Below are 18,204 nucleotides of genomic sequence, written 5' to 3' on the forward strand. Positions count from 1 at the left end.
GTGGCGGGGTGTGTTCCTCATTTCCCTGCCATTGTTTTGACTTCCTGCCTTTTGCTGATGTCACGTTCGGGAAGCGGAGGTCAAAAGAGGAGGCGGAGACCCCTGAGGTGGCGGTGGAGACTTGGGGGAACAGCAAAGCATTGCTGCTTTGTTCACTGTTCCCATCCCTCTTCCATTGATACAGACACTTTCCTAAAGCGCACTTGGGAGGGTACCAGTTGATGAGTCAGCGAAGGTTTGGAAACAAACGGCGGAAAACGGTTTGCTTCCACCTCATGTGCACTCTGAAAAAGTCTCAACGGGCAATGGTTTTAATTAATGATGACTGAGAACATTGTCCAACAACACTGATAACAGTTTGCAGTAGAAATGCAAAACTTGTTAAAAAAAAAAAAAAAAAAAAGTAAGACAAGGATAAAATAAACACCAAATTACACAATATTAAATTGTTTAAATGTTTTTTTTAATTCCCTTACTTAATTAAAAAAACAAAACAAAAACACACACTTAAAATTGCCGTTAATTTACTAAACAAAAAAGTCCATGAAATAAATGACTAAAAATTGTTTATATAATTATTGATCAATTTTAAGTATTCATTTGTTGAATTAAGTTATTTAAAGAATGAGGAAAACCAGTACAAATTTTAAGTAACACATAAATGACAAAACAGTCAATTCAATTAAACTAAAAAGGTCGTTAAATAATTTTTAAAGTTTCTATCTAATAACAGTTCAATCGAATAAACAGAAATTACATTATTGGAAAATTTATCAAATAACTACAAGATAAGATACATTAAAGTAGCATGAATACGAATTCAAATTAATAGTAAATACAGGGAACCCTCACTTATTGCTGTTCATGGGGACCAGAACCAACCGTGTAAAAAATTCAACCCCCCCTTTTAACATACATTTTCTTTGGTGTATACACTATATAATATAATTAGTGTCTATAAAACACGATAAATGCATCTTTACAAAATTAAAGTATGTAGTTTGAAAGATGTAAAAACACCAATAATATAAATAACATAAAATGATGTATAAATAATATAAATAATACATACTGTACACTCATTCTTTCACTATCATATGATACTTTTGTGTCAGTGTACATACATACGTAGATGTTAATGAAGTGTAAATAAATATGTTTTTAGAACTCTTTTACTCATATAGCAAGATACCTATGACAAGATTTTAAAATCCACGATGCGCCGAGTGCGCGAAAGTTGAGCTGCGAAGTCACGAGGGATCACTCTACATTAAATGCAGCCACTAATTAAAACCATCATTCAATATGTGTAAAATCAATATATATCGATTCAACAAGTAGCTCATGAAAAAATGCTGATTTAACTGATGCCACATAAAGAGTGAATATATGTAGAAATCAATTCATTATTTTGAACTTATTTCCTCATCTATGGAGCCATTGTTTTTGTTGCATCTAACTGGGCAAATCAACTTTTTGTCATCGCGCTGGAAAATATTGCCACGATGTGTTCTTCATTTGGACCAATTTTCTCCCTAGCAGTGTGACACCCAATACACACTACACTTGTTATCTGCTGCAATGGTAGTGTCATGCTAGCGGCTGTCAACAGCCTCTGGGTGTTAAGGACATGTGCGTAACACATGCCCGCTGTCTCAAACCAAAGGTGGCAAAACGGTTAACAATCAAGTCACCACCATGGAAAAATCCATTAAAAGTAGAAAACAAACCTAATTATAGAGTAATAAAACATTGGAAGGAAATCCAAAAACAGGAGCTCATTTTCTCATTTCTTAACCGTATTCCTGTCGTGTTTTTGCAGGGAAACCAAAGTGTTTTTGCACTTCACTTCTTCTTTGTGCCTCTTTTCGGTTGATAGAATCCCAATTCTCTTACCTCACGTCGTTGCGCTTAAGTGAGGCCCTGCTTTTCGCCACTAATTGTAGACAGTCAGGAGATGTTCAACAGAGCGTGCAGCTCAGTAGCAATCAAGAGAGAACTAGGCATTAGAGCAGGGGTGTGTAGACTTTTTATATCCAATGTATATATGATTAAATGTAATTTCCATTAACCAACTATGTAGGGCACTCATTGAACTTATAGGCTGCCATTGACGGCGCTTGACGTCTAATCCATTTTGACTAGAGCGGAAAAAGGTTTATTCATCCCTCCCAGTCAAAATGGATTGGACGTGTAGCGACGTCAATGGCCTAGTAACATGAGGATTCACAGCCGACCCTCCCAATTTAAATGAGTTGGACGTCTATCGCTGTCAGTGCTAGGAAATGCATTAAATACATGGAAAAAAACCCAACAACTTTAGAGTGTTATCGAGCGCCATGAATAGGAGTGGGAATGTCTTGTTACCTCACGATACGATACGATTTGCGATACAAAGCTCACAATAACGATGATCTGACGATATGGCGATACAACGATTATCGATACATTGGTGAGGAAATCATTCTAGGATATTCTACAAACAACTAATAAACAGAAAAACAGGCTTCTGCTGCGAATTGGAATGAGTTTATCACTAGTACACGTCCAATCCATTTGAACTGGGAGGGTGGCAGCGAATGAACCTTCGTTCATTCGCTGCCATCCCTCCCACTTCAAACGGATTGAACGTCTATGGCCGTCAGTAGCAGCCAATGCCAGGCAATGAGGTAATTTTGGGCCATTTAAGGTAATTTACATGTTGATTTTGAGTTACTTACTGTTGATTTTGGGGTATTTTATGGGTCACTTCCTGTTTATTTTGAGTTACAGAACAGGAAGCGACCTGGAAATCACCCAAATGATTAGGCAGTGACTTAAACTCAACAAGGAATGACCTGTAAATGAACAGCGAGTGACCTGTAAATGCCCCGAAAATCAGACAGAATGACTGCGAATGCTCTGGTTTCGAATGAACGAGCGTTCCCAGTCTAAATGGATTGGGCGTCAAGGACCGTCAATGGCAGCCTTACAGTTACCTGAGACATCATCATGGTGGAAGATTTTGCTAGCAACTTATTGGTTGCTTTTTTTTTTAAACATTGACACCTTTTAAAAACGATATCTCGAGTCTTGATACAAAGTATCACGATATATCACCATTTCGATATTTTGTCACAACCCTAGCCATGAACATGGTGTATTTTTGCTTTTATTGATTTTGATTGACCTATTTTGCTTCTATTAACATTTTATTAATTGTTATCAATTTATGGCATTAAAAAAAACTACTTTAGAACGTTTTAGCTGGTTGTAATCAGAGTGTGTTAGTTTTTATTAATTTTCATTTTATTTATATTTATTTTATTAACGTTATATACATGTATTTATTTCAGAAATGACAAAAACATATATATAACAAATTATAATAATAATAATAATTGATAATTTATAAATCAAGTGTCTTTAAATGACCGATATAAATCACCTACCGTGTAGAGGTTTAGGTCACTGACTGCCGTCGACGGCGGTAGACGTCCAAATCCATTTCCACATTAGCAAAAGAGTGAAAACCATTTTAAAATGTAAATGCATTACAATCAAATCACCGAATAATTTTCTTTGAATGAGTGTGCTTATCCGCAAGCTAATGGGAAATGCATGAATGAATTGTCAAAGGTCTCCGTGGGAAGTTTCAACCAAATTGCCGTATATTTATCTAACTGTAAATGATTATACTTAAAAGCCAGCGTGGAGTAAGTGCTCATTAGTGTCCCTGCTTTTTTATTTTTAGGGAAGAGACTGTGTGGCTGTGACCTTGCATGAATCGTTACTGTACAGTATCTGCTTCTCATGGATCATGACAAACTTTTTGGAGCGGCTCACTCTGCGGAGGGGAGACGGGTGAATTATTTTATGTGATTATAGTAGCAGTGCAGAGGAAAAATTCAAAACACATAGGATTTGAGTAGTCTACTTGGAAAATTTGGTTGATTTTCGACTGAAGATTGTCGCCCCACTCTCCATCACTTTAGGAAGTCCGGTATGCTATGGTGCACCCCCTTTTTATGCAGCTGAGTGGAACCGCCCAGTGGTGGTTCTTTGTATCATCGCAGGGGGGCTGCTGCTCGTGTCTTCAGCCCGCTAGGAGTCCATCAGTCAGCCTCTTTCTCTGGCAGGACGAAACTGCTGCAAACCGCTAACATACACAAGACAGAAGAGCAGTAATGTGCACGGTTGACTGTTTTTTGCGTTGATGTATTAACAACAAAAAACGGCGGCGTCAATTGTCGTCGGGAACTTTGGAGGGAATGGTTGTCCACAACGCCGGGAAAGGTAAGCGAACCCCGGCGATGAGTTCATTTGGAATTGACTTTTTTACGAGTTTTTGTGTACAAATATTATTTTTATTATAACGCCATTTAAATTACATTAGTTTTGTATTTGTGTAAAACGTCTAATGTGTTATAGTTGTCTGTAATAAATATTATGACCCCTTTATAGGGCGAGTGACTATTTTTGGTAATTAACTCAATGACTACCATTGACAGCGACAGACGTCGTGCCCATTTGAACTGGGAGGGATGGTTACTGTGGTAGCGAATGAACGACGTTCTACTGGTGATAAATTCACAGCAAAATGATTAATACACATAATTGGACGTCATTCATTCATCTTCCGTGCCGCTTATCCGCACAAGGGTCGCGGGGGTGCTGGAGTCTATACTGTACCACCTAACAATGGGCATTGGGCACTGGGGCAGTGGGCGGGGAATACTCTGAATTGCTCAATTGCAGATTATTTTATCTATGCGGTTAATTACTATTTTTATTATTATCATTAAAAAATATATTTCATAGTATTTAACGCATTGACTGCCATTGACAGCGCTACCTGTCCAATCTATTTTGAGGTGGGATGCCAAGTTCTCCCAGAAAAAAATGGTTTGGATCGAGTGCTGTCAATAGCACCCAAAGAGCTAAATGCATAGGCGGAGTTTGACTTTTGGAGCAGGGGGGCCAACATGTTGATGACCCCGAAACGCAGTGTCAGCAATAAAATTAACTTACACGAATATTTATTATAATATATTCAAAATTAGCGTTTTTTTTGTTTCCCATCATTCTTGAGGGGAATTCTAAATCAGGCTGCTTAGGACAGCTATACTTTTCGCCAAGATCGCCATCCATTGAATATGGTATACCCGCTGGTGTCGTGCCAATGTAGTTACCCCCGTCAAAAATTGTATCCCCTGGGCGGAACTAACGCGCTGCACTGATTTGCTTGATTTTTGTATTTTGGTTATGTAGTTATCTCCGAGGTTTTTAAACATTGCCCATCCATCACAAAAACAAAACAAAACTTTTTTTCTGTCGTATAACATAACATACGCACTGAACGTAAAGAAGGCAATGCTTTATTGTTATACTCATAGGATGACCTATAACTGTTATTACTGTAATTCAAGTCCTGTATGGAGTTTCTCCAGTTTAATAAACGTCAATGTCCAAAATATATAACTGTGGTTCTTGTTTGGCGTAAATTAATTGTTTAAGTCTACATAACTCATAACTAATATGTGTGTGTGCACTCCCGCGGCCAGGGGATACAATTTTTGACCGGGGTAACTACATTGGCAAGACACCGGTGGTGGCACTGTTGTACGATTAGCGTCTTTAGTGGGGCAAATTGAAACTGCTCACCATTTTGGCGGTGCTGTCTGGCGTTTCATGGTCCACATTTTCAATGCTTGGTTCATGCTCAATAGTTTTTGTCGCTTTTGAAAGCTTAGGTTTGAAAAAATTACGTATATCTATCTTGCCTCTTCGGTCCTCGGTGGTTTTGGCTAAGCAAAGCAAATGCCCGTCTAAGGTGCTAGTCAAAAATAATTTTGACCCATTATAAAATATCTTTTTTTTTGTTCATTTGATTCATTTTTGTTGTTTGTTTTTTTTGGTTTACAACCTCTATAGACAATATTTTACCGGAAAACTCTTAATTTTAAAATCATATACAGTATAGGAAAGTCAATTACATGCAATGACACTTTTCGGCCCCCAGGGTGGCCTGGCCCCCTGGCACCCTCTTAAAGTCCGCGTATGGTTAAATGAGTACCCTCTGAAGGGTTAAATAAAGAATCAATAGAACAAGTTAGCCAATTTCTTTCCAACTCTATTAAAGTGATGCCTTAGGATACGACTTGAATTAGCAAACTGATGTTAAGTATGATCATTATGCCGGGTAACAGATAGTAAGGAATCAGTGCAGGAAAGTAAAGGGGCATTTGTAGTTGAGAAAATTCCCAAAATTAGTGCTGAATGTGTCAGAAAATTTGCCATTCCAAGTTACATCACTATCAGCCTTGCCAACATCAGGTTAAAAAAAATATGTGTGAGTCGCGTTTGGCATAATCACAGAAAAAAAAAAAAAATTATAATAATATGTGTTTGAAAATTTCGACTTGAGTGTAAATCTATATGACATTTTTAGTGCATGCAGGACGTCACAAAAATGGTCAAGTTTAGCTAATCAACGAAATGTTTTGTAATTCATCAGCAATGAGTATAGTGTGTTTTTAATACAAATATGCACTGTAATTATGACTTTCCTGCCAGCCAACTGTAGGTGAGTGAAAGTCCCGCAGGAACAGTATGACTGTGACGGAAAAACTCCAAACCAATAAAGAACTGCAATAATAAACCTCTCTGACAGCACTTTGGTGAAACATGGTCTTAGTAGCTTGTGCAGGTGTGCCTAATGGTTTGATTATTGACTACACTCCATATACAGTGCCTTGCAAAAGTATTTGGCCCCCTTGAATCTTGCAACCTTTCGCCACATTTCAGGCTTCAAACACAAAGATATGAAATTTAATTTTTTTGTCAAGAATCAACAACAAGTGGGACACAATCGTGAAGTGGAACAACATTTATTGGATAATTTAAACTTTTTTAACAAATAAAAAACTGAAAAGCGGGGCGTGCAATATTATTCGGCCCCTTTACTTTCAGTGCAGCAAACTCACTCCAGATGTTCAGTGAGGATCTCTGAATGATCCAATGTTGTCCTAAATGACCGATGATGATAAATAGAATCCACATGTGTGTAATCAAGTCTCCGTATAAATGCACCTGCTCTGTGATAGTCTCAGGGTTCTGTTTAAAGTGCAGAGAGCATTATGAAAACCAATGAACACACCAGGCAGGTCCGAGATACTGTTGTGGAGAAGTTTAAAGCCGGATTTGGATACAAAAAGATTTCCCAAGCTTTAAACATCTCAAGGAGCACTGTGCAAGCCATCATATTGAAATGGAAGGAGCATCAGACCACTGCAAATCTACCAAGACCCGGCCGTCCTTCCAAACTTTCTTCTCAAACAAGGAGAAAACTGATCAGAGATGCAGCCAAGAGGCCCATGATCACTCTGGATGAACTGCAGAGATCTACAGCTGAGGTGGGAGAGTCTGTCCATAGGACAACAATCATTCGTATACTGCACAAATCTGGCCTTTATGGAAGAGTGGCAAGAAGAAAGCCATTTCTCAAAGATATCCATAAAAAGTCTCGTTTAATGTTTGCCACAAGCCACCTGGGAGAAACACCAAACATGTGGAAGAAGGTGCTCTGGTCAGATGAAACCAAAATTGAACTTTTTGGCCACAATGCAAAACGATATGTTTGGCGTAAAAGCAACACAGCTCATCACCCTGAACACACCATCCCCACTGTCAAACATGGTGGTGGCAGCATCATGGTTTGGGCCTGCTTTTCTTCAGCAAGGACAGGGAAGATGGTTAAAATTGACGGGAAGATGGATGCAGCCAAATACAGGAACATTCTGGAAGAAAACCTGTTGGTATCTGCACAAGACCTGAGACTGGGACGGAGATTTATCTTCCAACAGGACAATGATCCAAAACATAAAGCCAAATCTACAATGGAATGGTTAAAAAATAAACGTATCCAGGTGTTAGAATGGCCAAGTCAAAGTCCAGACCTGAATCCAATCGAGAATCTGTGGAAAGAGCTGAAGACTGCTGTACACAAACACTCTCCATCCAACCTCACTGAGCTCGAGCTGTTTTGCAAAGAAGAATGGGCAAGAATGTCAGTCTCTCGATGTGCAAAACTGATAGAAACATACCCCAAGCGACTTGCAGCTGTAATTGGAGCAAAAGGTGGCGCTACAAAGTATTAACGCAAGGGGGCCGAATAATATTGCACGCCCCACTTTTCAGTTTTTTATTTGTTAAAAAAGTTTAAATTATCCAATCAATTTTGTTCCACTTCACGATTGTGTCCCACTTGTTGTTGATTCTTGACAAAAAAATCAAAATTTTATATCTTTATGTTTGAAGCCTGAAATGTGGTGAAAGGTTGCAAGGTTCAAGGGGGCCGAATACTTTTGCAAGGCACTGTATGTAGTGCAAAGGTAAAGTTAAAACAGGCTCATGTAGGTGACTTGTGCTAATTGCAGAGCAAAGAGAGACAGTCAATTCTGTCCATTCCCATCTGGAGACATGCACTGGACAGCGGTTGGTTGCAAAGTCCTGCTGCTGCTGATTGCTCTACTGCGGGATGTAACCAGAGCTTCGGAACCGAAAGCCACAGTATGGCCGCTGTACTCCCATAAACCTCTGCTTCTGGCATGGAACGCCCCGACGGAGGACTGCTTCCCGCGTCACCGCGTCTCGCTCCAGCTGGACCAGTTCCAGATCGTTGCCTCCCCCAATGAGGGCTTCGTGAAGCAGAACCTCACCATATTTTACAATGACCGACTTGGCCTGTACCCCCACTTTGAGCCAGATGGAACGCCCATCAATGGGGGTCTGCCACAAGTCGCTAGTCTGGCGCAGCATCTCGCCAAGATGCCGGAGGGTTTGGAGAAATACATCCGCGAGCCCAGTGCCAAAGGTCTGGCGGTTATTGACTGGGAAGAATGGCGCCCTCTTTGGATCCGCAACTGGGAGGCTAAGGACATTTACCGCAGGCATTCCCGTGAGCTGGTGCGCCAGAAGAACCCCACCTGGCCACCGGAGCGGGTGTCCAAAGTGGCCCTGCAGGAGTTTGAGCTGTCCGCCAAGAGGTTCATGCTGGAGACGCTGAAGCTGGCCAAGCACCTGCGACCCAACCAGCTATGGGGCTTTTACCTGTTCCCAGACTGCTACAACCATGACTACAGGCGAACTCTGGAGAGCTACACAGGCCGGTGCCCAGACGTGGAGGTGGCTCGCAATGAGCTGCTCAATTGGCTGTGGACAGAGAGCACCGCGCTCTTCCCATCCATCTACATGGGCACGGTGTTGCGCTCCTCAGCCTCTGGACGCCAGTTTGTGAGAAATCGCGTTAAGGAGGGCCTGCGTCTGGCTTCGGCGGGCGACGGTCTGGCACGACCCGTCTTTGTGTACACTCGACCAACGTACATGAACTCTCTGGAGAAGTTGACGGAGGTGAGACATTTTTCACATCATCCAAATTGCCTTGCACTTATCCTTATAAACGTCACTGCTCCTTCCTATCGCTTCTGAACTATGTGTTAACTCTTTCTGACCTTCTGGACAAACAAAACCCGTCTTTCTCTTACTCAGTTTTTCTGTGACCATTTTAAATCTCAGCACTTCATAGAGTCGTATCTTATCAGCAAGTGCAGTCCTTTCCTGTGCTGATATGACAAATTTGTGTGCGGATGGGTGTTGTTCCATTTTAAAAGCTCGCTAACACCATGTTGATGGTTTCCTTATGATCAGGGAATAAATACAGGAACGTCACTTGCGGTAGCAGGTGAAATTTTTTAAATCCCTTGGATTAGGGATGGCTTGTGGGTGAGGGCGATTAATCTGACGTTTGCTTTTTTAACCCTTTCATGTACGAACGATGCTTTTTTTTTGCCACTACAGGGCACCCATTTAAATCATTTGCTGCCATTTTCGGTGCTAGACGTCCAATCCATTAAGATTGGAACGTTCGTTCATTCGCCCCCCCCCAGTCAAAATACATTGGATGTCTAGCGCCGTCAATGGCACTGAAACATGAGCATTCACAGCCAGTCTTCCCGGTTTAAATGAATCACTATCAGTTACATGCAATGTGTTAAATACTACTACTAAAAAAAATCTACTTTAGAGTGTTACTTGGAGCTGTAACTAGTAGGGATGTCCCGATCCAGGTTTTTGCACTTCCAATCCGATACCGATACCGATACCGGCCTGTCTGAGCATGTGTTAAAGTTTAAAGTTATTTAGCCTCCTTACTTAGTTGTCAGACTCATGTTGAAAAAGGTTTTAGTACTCTTGATAACAACTAGCCAGCTGAATTAGGTGAGTTTGAATAACACACAACGGTTGGTAACAAGAAACTGACCTGTTTATTCAGTGACAAACACAAAACATTATAAATAACAAACAGAAATGGCATAGTCCAGGGGTCCCCAACCTATTCCACAAAGGCCCACTGTGGGTGCAGGATTTCATTCCTACCAAACAAGATGACAACAATTTTTTTCCAATCTGGTGTTTTACAAGTGCAATCAGTTGATTGCAGTCAGGTGTGGCTTGTTTTAGCAGAAGCCTCATTGGTTCAACTGTCTCTGCTGGATCAGCTGGAACAAAAACCAGGACCCACAGTGGTCCTTGAGGACTGGGTTGGAGACCCCTGGCATAGTCAATCAGTAAAACGTGCAAATAATATTGTAAACTGTCTTAAAAAAGCAAAACACACAAACAACTTCAATGGAAAATCCCACAAACCCCCCAAGCTATTAGATGCTTTTAATGTTTCGTGCATTAGTTACAAAAATTGTATAAAAAGCCTCTCAGGTTTAAATAAACGACTATTTCAGTATCAAGTTAACATTTTAAAACAGTAAATAAGATACTCAAGTTCCCATTCTGTATCAGCAGCTTTAAACTACATTCAATTCATTTAATTTTGCGAATCAACTGTTAAAGTTGTTAGAATTGCTTTCGTTATTCCATAATTTCCCTTCTGTCTACTTTCGACATGTGAAAGTTTTAAAACTGTTTTGAAGATAGATTCAAGTCATGATTTTGCCGATTTAGGAGTATTTTAGATAAAAAGTTCATTAGGTTCGCTTGGAAGGTTCACAACAGCCTACTAGGGAAGTCTCCTACTTTAAGATGGCGGCTGTTTACTAACGCAACTAGTTTTCAGTCCTTCAATGTTATTTACGCCGTCGAGTCTCCCATCTTGCATCTAGTTCTATATACATATAATATCTATTATCTACAGTAAAACGATGTTGACGTCGTTTGTAGCGGCTGTCAGTAGCAGTCAGGTCTTGTTGTGTTTTTTATCCAGCGGCATGAGTTGAGCTAAAGCCGTGAGTTGAGCATTGACATTACCCGGGTCTATGACAAGCATGTTTACTCTCGGGATGCAATGTGGTCCCTTTCTCATTGCGTCCCGAAGACCGCGCTGTGTATTAGTTCCGCTTTACTTGACATACTGTGTTTCAATAATCGGATTTTGGATGTTTGTGAATCGTTCTCGAATCTTCCACGGCCGAATCGATCGAGGATGTAATGACGGCTGGGCATGTTGTACCGTTGTTCCAAGTGTTGGATGGTGCGTCTTTACTCACGAGAGATACAGTAATTGCTCGTCATCCAGAATGAATTCTTCGGCAATGACTTGTTATTCCCTGGGCTTTGGGACTGTCGAGGGCCAGTTTGTCACGCATAGCAAAAGTTTCTGCCAGTGTTAGTTGCGTAGGACCTTTCTTTTTGTCTTCGGTTTTCTTAACATACTCCTCATATTGTTTGTCGTGGTATTTCGTGAAATGCTTGATTAGGTTGGTTGTATTAAAACTTCTTACAGCTTTACCACCACGCTTGACTTTATTGTGGCATATGTTGCACTCTGCCTCTTCGTCTTTGTCGTCCTTTAAGGTGAAATGATCCCACACAGCTGACATTTTTACCGATGAAGTCTCTCGGTAATTTGGGAGACGGTAATGTAAATGTAGTGTGTTGAAGGTGTGCCGTAAAATGCGGACTGGATTTTAGGGAAACCGGAGCAAAAACTGGAATTGATTTTGTAAATTGGTGCACTGGAAGACCCGGACTGGACTTTGAAAAAACTGGATCGGAAGTCTGGATCGGAATTTTTCCGTGTTGGCCGATCAGATACCGATGTGCATTTTTTTGCCCATATCAGCGTCCGATCCGATCCAAATATCGGATCCGGACATCTCTAGTAACTAGTATATATTTCAGTTTTATTCATTTTAATTGTAATTGTATATAGCGGAAAACACTCAGGTGACTTGAAGTTCCGCTCTGAGACACCCAACTTGGCCAAATTTCAAAATTGTCTTGTATACAAATTACATATGTGATACATCATTGGAAAGTTTAAAATCTCAATTTTTGGGGGAAGAAAATTTTTGAACATGAGGGCATTTAAAAAAAAAAATTAAACAGCAAAACCGTAACTGAAGGTGAGAGCATGAGAAAGCATAATTAAAGACACCATGATTTTAATGAGATATTATCGCGTACTTGCCTTTTTTCAATCCAAAAACTCCATGTAGCATGTATCACCAAGTATCAAGACACAGCTGTGAATGGGCACAGACGGATGTTTGGGGGATTTTATGGGTGAAACATGGTAGTATAACAAGGTTTTTTTTTTTTTTTTTTTTTAAATGTTCTTTGTTTGGATTGATTATTTATCATCTAATATATTGGGGAAAATGTGACAGTAACAAATAAATACAATTAAGCAATAGTATCAGGTAGAAATCCGTGACTTATTTACAGACACCGTTTTTTTCATTGTGACGTAATTTGTTTAAAAGTTGCGAGTGAATAATTTTTTAAAGTCCTTTTTTTTAAAACTAGATATTAGACATCAATTAATGATTCTAAGCTAAAATGACAGACATTTTGAATAATAAATATAATTACTTACCTACTTTTTATGGCTGGGTTGAAACAAAAGCGGTTGCACAACGTCTGTAAACGGGGGTCTCCAGGGTAAAACGGACTTATTAAAAATAATTCGGGGGCTTAATGCGCCATGAATCTGCGATGGCAGCATATACCAATAGACATATTGTTCTAACAAACACAAAAGTTATTTTGGCTTAAATTATAGCAGTTTATTTTAAAGAGGGGTGGAAGAGCAGAAACTGCTTTTTCAGCCTTGTCTGTGTTTTCCGCCATATATATATATATACATATATATATATTATTTATAATAGCGTAGTTATGATATATTTATATCAATTTTAAGCAACTTAATCATTGCTAACATTTAAGTAGTTTTTATAAATGACCGAAAATAGTCACTTGCTCCATAAAGGGTTAAAGGTCTTCAGTGTTATCTTTTGAATAGCTGTCCACTGACCTCTGTCCTTAAAAGAATTAAGGATATAACGTGACACCACATCTATGCAAAGTTTCGCTACAATTATCGAGATCGGCCAATAAAATTGATTCAAATGTCCAAAACTCACCTATACAGTGTAAATTCCATTCTCTTTCATTACACAAAAACAGTTGTCTCTCTACTGAACTGGCAGGGAGCCTGGAAAAAAGAGGAAATTAAAAAAAGCAACAGGAACCACCACCTGCTGGTACTTGATATCAGAGGGTGAGGTCGGATGAAACAAGTATCCACAGGCAAAATAGGAATGGCATATGCGAGTATGTTAATAGAGGAAAGCGGGACAACATGCAACAATAACTTTCCGGCCTTCCACCACATACAATCCCCCCCAAATCTGGATTTTTAAAACTCTTTCACTGACACTAGTGGCTATAGTTGTTCAATCAATTTGAAATTATTTTCATTTTATTTTTTCATTTCGAATAAATTGCACATCCATCGCCATCAATGGGAGCCATTGAAGTAATAAAGAAAGTGCTGCTCTGATATGTGAGCTGTTTTACTAGATGCAGACACTTCTTACACAGTGTCACAATAAAAATATGATTCAATAGCAATGTATTTTATTAACAAAAAATTGAGCGCTTTTAAAATAAATGACTCATGAATAAACTCTCACCTCTGAAACGTTCACAGCGTGTTTTTATAACAGACCTGTCATGATATCTTAAAAGAAATTCCTATATTTGCCTTTTTTGAGCTTTTACCATTTGATTAAGATCAGCTCCTAAATGTAACACATGCATCCGGGTGGCAGGGTGGTGGCGTCCACTTTCCCTAAATGGTCAAAATGAGGGTCAGAAGCAATAGTGATAATGTTTAATAATAGTAATGATAATAGTTTTGGATTTTTCATCGTGTACTTTGATTTTGATTTTTTGTCTCAATTTAAGCTAGTTTTGTGAGTTTTTACAGTAATTTGTTGGTTTTTATTAGTTTTAATTTTTCTTGAAATGACTAGTTTTACTGTTGTTTTCATTAAATTAGTATTACTTTTAGTTTTCATACAATGGGTTATTTTTAGGGTGCAGGATTAAAAAAAAAAAAAAAAAAAGCTTAACTGAAGCTTTAGATTTATTCAGTTATTTTGAATTTTGTCATTTTAACAAAAATAATTAAAAGATATTAAATAAAATACAAAAACAAATTAATCTTTCTTTTCAATCCGTTTTAGTTACCGTAATTTTAACACTATAAGGCGCACAGGATTATGAGCCGCCACCCACCAAATTTGACGTTAAAACGGAATTTGTTCATAGATAAGCCCCACTGAACTATAAACTGCAGGTGTCCTCACTATATTGTAGGTGTCTGTCATAAGACCAAATGAACCACCATGAAGCTTTGAACCAATTAGCTGCAACACTTCATTTCTTCTAGAAGCTTCATTTGGCCATAACTGCTCCCTTGGGGGAAACAGTCAACCTCTGCTGCCACCCGCTGTCAATACTGTTGTTGTCCAGCATGCCTCTTAGCATGCTTTGCAGAGCTACAAATGTAAGCAACAATCCAAATTCATGTTCTGTACTAATTATTTCTTCAGTTACTGTTCTAGTTGTTTCATTAAGTGCTAGGTATGGTATTTGGTAACACTTTATTTGACAGTGGCGCTAAAAGACTGTCATTAGGCATCATAATTATGACATGACACAGTCATGAGCATTAATGAATGCTTATAACAGATATCATTTGGTGTTAACCGGCAAATTATCTTACTTTTGAATGGATGTAAAAGATCCGAGCTGGACATAAATGGATTTAGTGATATCCGTCATAAGCAATCAGTAATGCCTATGATCGTGTCATGTCATAATTATGATGGTCTTATGGCGCCGCTTTCAAATAAAGTGTTACCTATTAACCCAAATAAATCAACAAATAAGCCGCAATGGACTATCAGAAGCAGGATTTAAGATGAAGGAAAAAAGTAGCGTTTTATGGTCCGAAAATTACGATAAATGTGAACACAATAAACTTTAAGTTATTTTTTAACTTTATATCAAAGCATTTATTTATTTCCGTTTTTGTCATTTTGTTAATTTTCATTAACGATAATATCCTTGGTCAGACTCTATTTATTTGAATAAAGGATGATTGATAAAGATTTTTGAAAGGCAAAGCCATTTCCACATCATCGTTTGTTTAACATTTTAATCTGAACATTTTGCCTGTGAAGCCCTTTTGAATATTTTCATGATTTATGGCTATATACTGTAAATAAACCTGATTTGACATAAAAAAGAATCAATTACATCATCATTGCTAATCTGACTGACCTCAAATGTCTTTCCATTTTTGGAAATCATCAAAGCTGAATAAGGACAGCTGGCCACTCATTTGTCAGTTTCTGTAATAACAAAATTGAATTTGATTAATTTACTTAGTGCACACCCATATGTTCCAGAGGGACCTGGTGTCCACCATCGGGGAAAGTGTGGCTTTGGGAGCAGCGGGCATCATCCTGTGGGGAGACGTCGCCTACGCCAGCAACAAAGTGAGCCTCAACCACGCCAACCACGATGCGTGTGCGCTGTGTAAATGCGACATTTGCACAAAATGACGTGATCACTTTCAAGCAGCTGCTCTCGTCAGACGGCTTTCTTCTTCTTTCTCCGGGCGCCACTTCAAAGATGAGCGTCATATGCTAACACAGAACAAGTCTTTGATGGTTGGGGCTTCGCTTGTTTGTTTGGGAGTAAAACCAATGTTCAACCAATCTTGGCAGGACACTTGAAACGGAGAAGGAATCAAACAAAGTTAATCCCACTAGTGGCGTAACTACTCTAATTGTGCTTTGATTTGTTTGGGTATGCGTGAGTCAGTCCTGAATGAATTTTGCCGAGAAGCACTTCTCATCTGTTATCGGCTTTTTTGTGCTCAGAGCGAAGGAATTCATCACGTATTACTTTTTTGTCATCTTCTGGGATATATGGTATGTTTAAATACGTTAAATAGTTACATTTATTCAAAAATTGTGCTCTATGTTAGCCTCTTCAGGCAATTATGATCCTTTTTTGGTAGTGCTTGTGAATAGTGGGGAATACTGTACTGTACTCTGAATATCTTGCAACTTAAAGCATGTCATGTTTCAATGTGAATAACCTATAATTAGGACTGGGCAAAGTTAACAAATTTTAAAATCACGATTAACAGCATGAGCTCCTTGCGATTAATCACGATTGATCACACTACCATACGCTAAGTCTGATAATACATTCAAAAGTCGTATTCAGTATAGCAGAATTTTGTTTTAAATGTATTGCCATACTAGTGAAAATTCCATAGCATTCATTTGTTTTTATTCTTTTATATACCGAATGCATAGGAGGCAAGCCTGCATGTTTAGACCGATTAAAATAATTAACTGTGTTAACTCATAGTTAACTCATAGTTAACTCATTAACTTGCCCAGTCTTATGATTTATCACACCTGGTCTGATACAGTGATGCACTTCCATAATATTCAGTATTAGTAAATTTACGACAAAATAAAAAGCCTCGACATTAAAAAGCAGGAAGGAAGAATAAATAAACTGTATTAGTCTTTATTTTATATTATTTTTCTTCAATGCCAATGATTACTTCCCAGTGTGTAAATCCGCCCCTATGTCCACAAGCAATAACTCTTGTCTTTGGTCTCTTTGCTCTTTTCCAGACCACCTGCTCGGAGCTGGATGCTTATCTCCGGGGTCCACTTGGCAAATATCTCCTCAACGTCTCCACGGCAGCAGAGTTATGCAGCCAGGCTCTGTGCTCTTCCCATGGCCGCTGTCTACGCCGGGACCCCGATGCCGACGTCTACCTGCACCTGAATCCCCTTACGCACAGCTTGCGGGTCGGACCCGGTGGAAAAATGGAGATGGTCGGCGAGCCGGGCCAGACGGACTTTGATGCCGAGTTTCAATGCCAGTGCTACAGCGGCTACGAGGGGGAGCGCTGTCAGAAAATGGACCCTCTGTACCAGAAAGGAGCAGCTTATCGGATCTCAGCGTCAACGCTTCTGGGTGTTTTTTTATTTCTTTTATATGTTGGGGTGCAACATATACTGTAAAATAGGGTTCTCGAAATTTTAGGGGAAAATATTCCAAATTGGAAATGTTACCATTTGATTTAAATCATATTGAATCTTAAATACAGTTGATTTAAAAAAAGTCTATACACCCCTGATCAAATGCCAGGTCTTCTGTACAACTCAATTGATTTTTTTTTTAAAGCGGGGGGATTAAAAATGAATGCATGAGAAGTGGTTGCACAAGTGTGCACACCCTTTATTTTATTTTATTGTAAATCATATTATGGACCCCAAGGTTTGCGAACTACTGCTGTAGACCTACACACCCACACACCTGTGTAGTGCCTTTCAAATGCTGTAAAACACCCAATGACACAAAGTGAATTTTTTTGTGGAGAAACACTGTTGTAAGTCGCGGAGGAAAAAAAGTTATTTTTCTAACTTTTTCACCTAGCAAGAGCTTGCAGGAATGATGGTGTTTACGTTTTGCTCAGTTTCCTGGACCTTGCTGTTTCTCCCAAAGGTGTCAGATTCCCCATTTCTCACGGCGATGAGGATGTTTGCCAAAGGAAGTGTGAGCAGTCGGTGCGTGGACGTCAGTAGCTGTGCTGACTCAAGGCTATCATGTTTTTTGATGAAGGCCATTTCAGTATTTATTTGAATGTACTTGAGCTGTTTTCATGTGACATTTTTGTGCCCTGAATGCCACAACGACTACTAATTTCTTACTTGAGTGAATGAATACCTTGTGAAAAAAATATTCAATACAAGCACAAGTGATGTAACGAGCAAATACAATTAGAATAAATAGATTCACTGACAGAACTGGCTCTTATTTATT

At 39.1% G+C, this 18,204-nt stretch overlaps 1 protein-coding gene across 2 annotated transcripts; it reads left to right on the forward strand.

Annotated features, from left to right (window-relative positions):
- Nucleotides 1–3,733: 3,733 nt before the first annotated feature.
- Nucleotides 3,734–18,176, forward strand: hyal2a (hyaluronidase 2a). 2 transcript variants are annotated; one of them, XM_057847007.1, is made up of 6 exons: nucleotides 3,734–3,982; nucleotides 4,119–4,275; nucleotides 8,418–9,390; nucleotides 14,732–14,848; nucleotides 15,756–15,845; nucleotides 17,007–18,176. In XM_057847007.1, the coding sequence occupies exons 3-6, from the start codon at nucleotides 8,461–8,463 to the stop codon at nucleotides 17,400–17,402; spliced, it is 1,533 nt and encodes a 510-aa protein (XP_057702990.1). In that variant the 5' UTR covers nucleotides 3,734–3,982; nucleotides 4,119–4,275; nucleotides 8,418–8,460; the 3' UTR covers nucleotides 17,403–18,176. The 2 variants fall into 2 exon arrangements, with proteins under 2 accessions (XP_057702990.1, XP_057702991.1); XM_057847008.1 differs by lacking the exons at nucleotides 3,734–3,982; nucleotides 14,732–14,848 and having other exon boundaries at nucleotides 4,077–4,275.
- Nucleotides 18,177–18,204: the final 28 nt, after the last annotated feature.

This window comes from Corythoichthys intestinalis, chromosome 9 (assembly GCF_030265065.1).
Source record: "Corythoichthys intestinalis isolate RoL2023-P3 chromosome 9, ASM3026506v1, whole genome shotgun sequence".
Lineage (NCBI taxonomy): Eukaryota > Metazoa > Chordata > Actinopteri > Syngnathiformes > Syngnathidae > Corythoichthys > Corythoichthys intestinalis.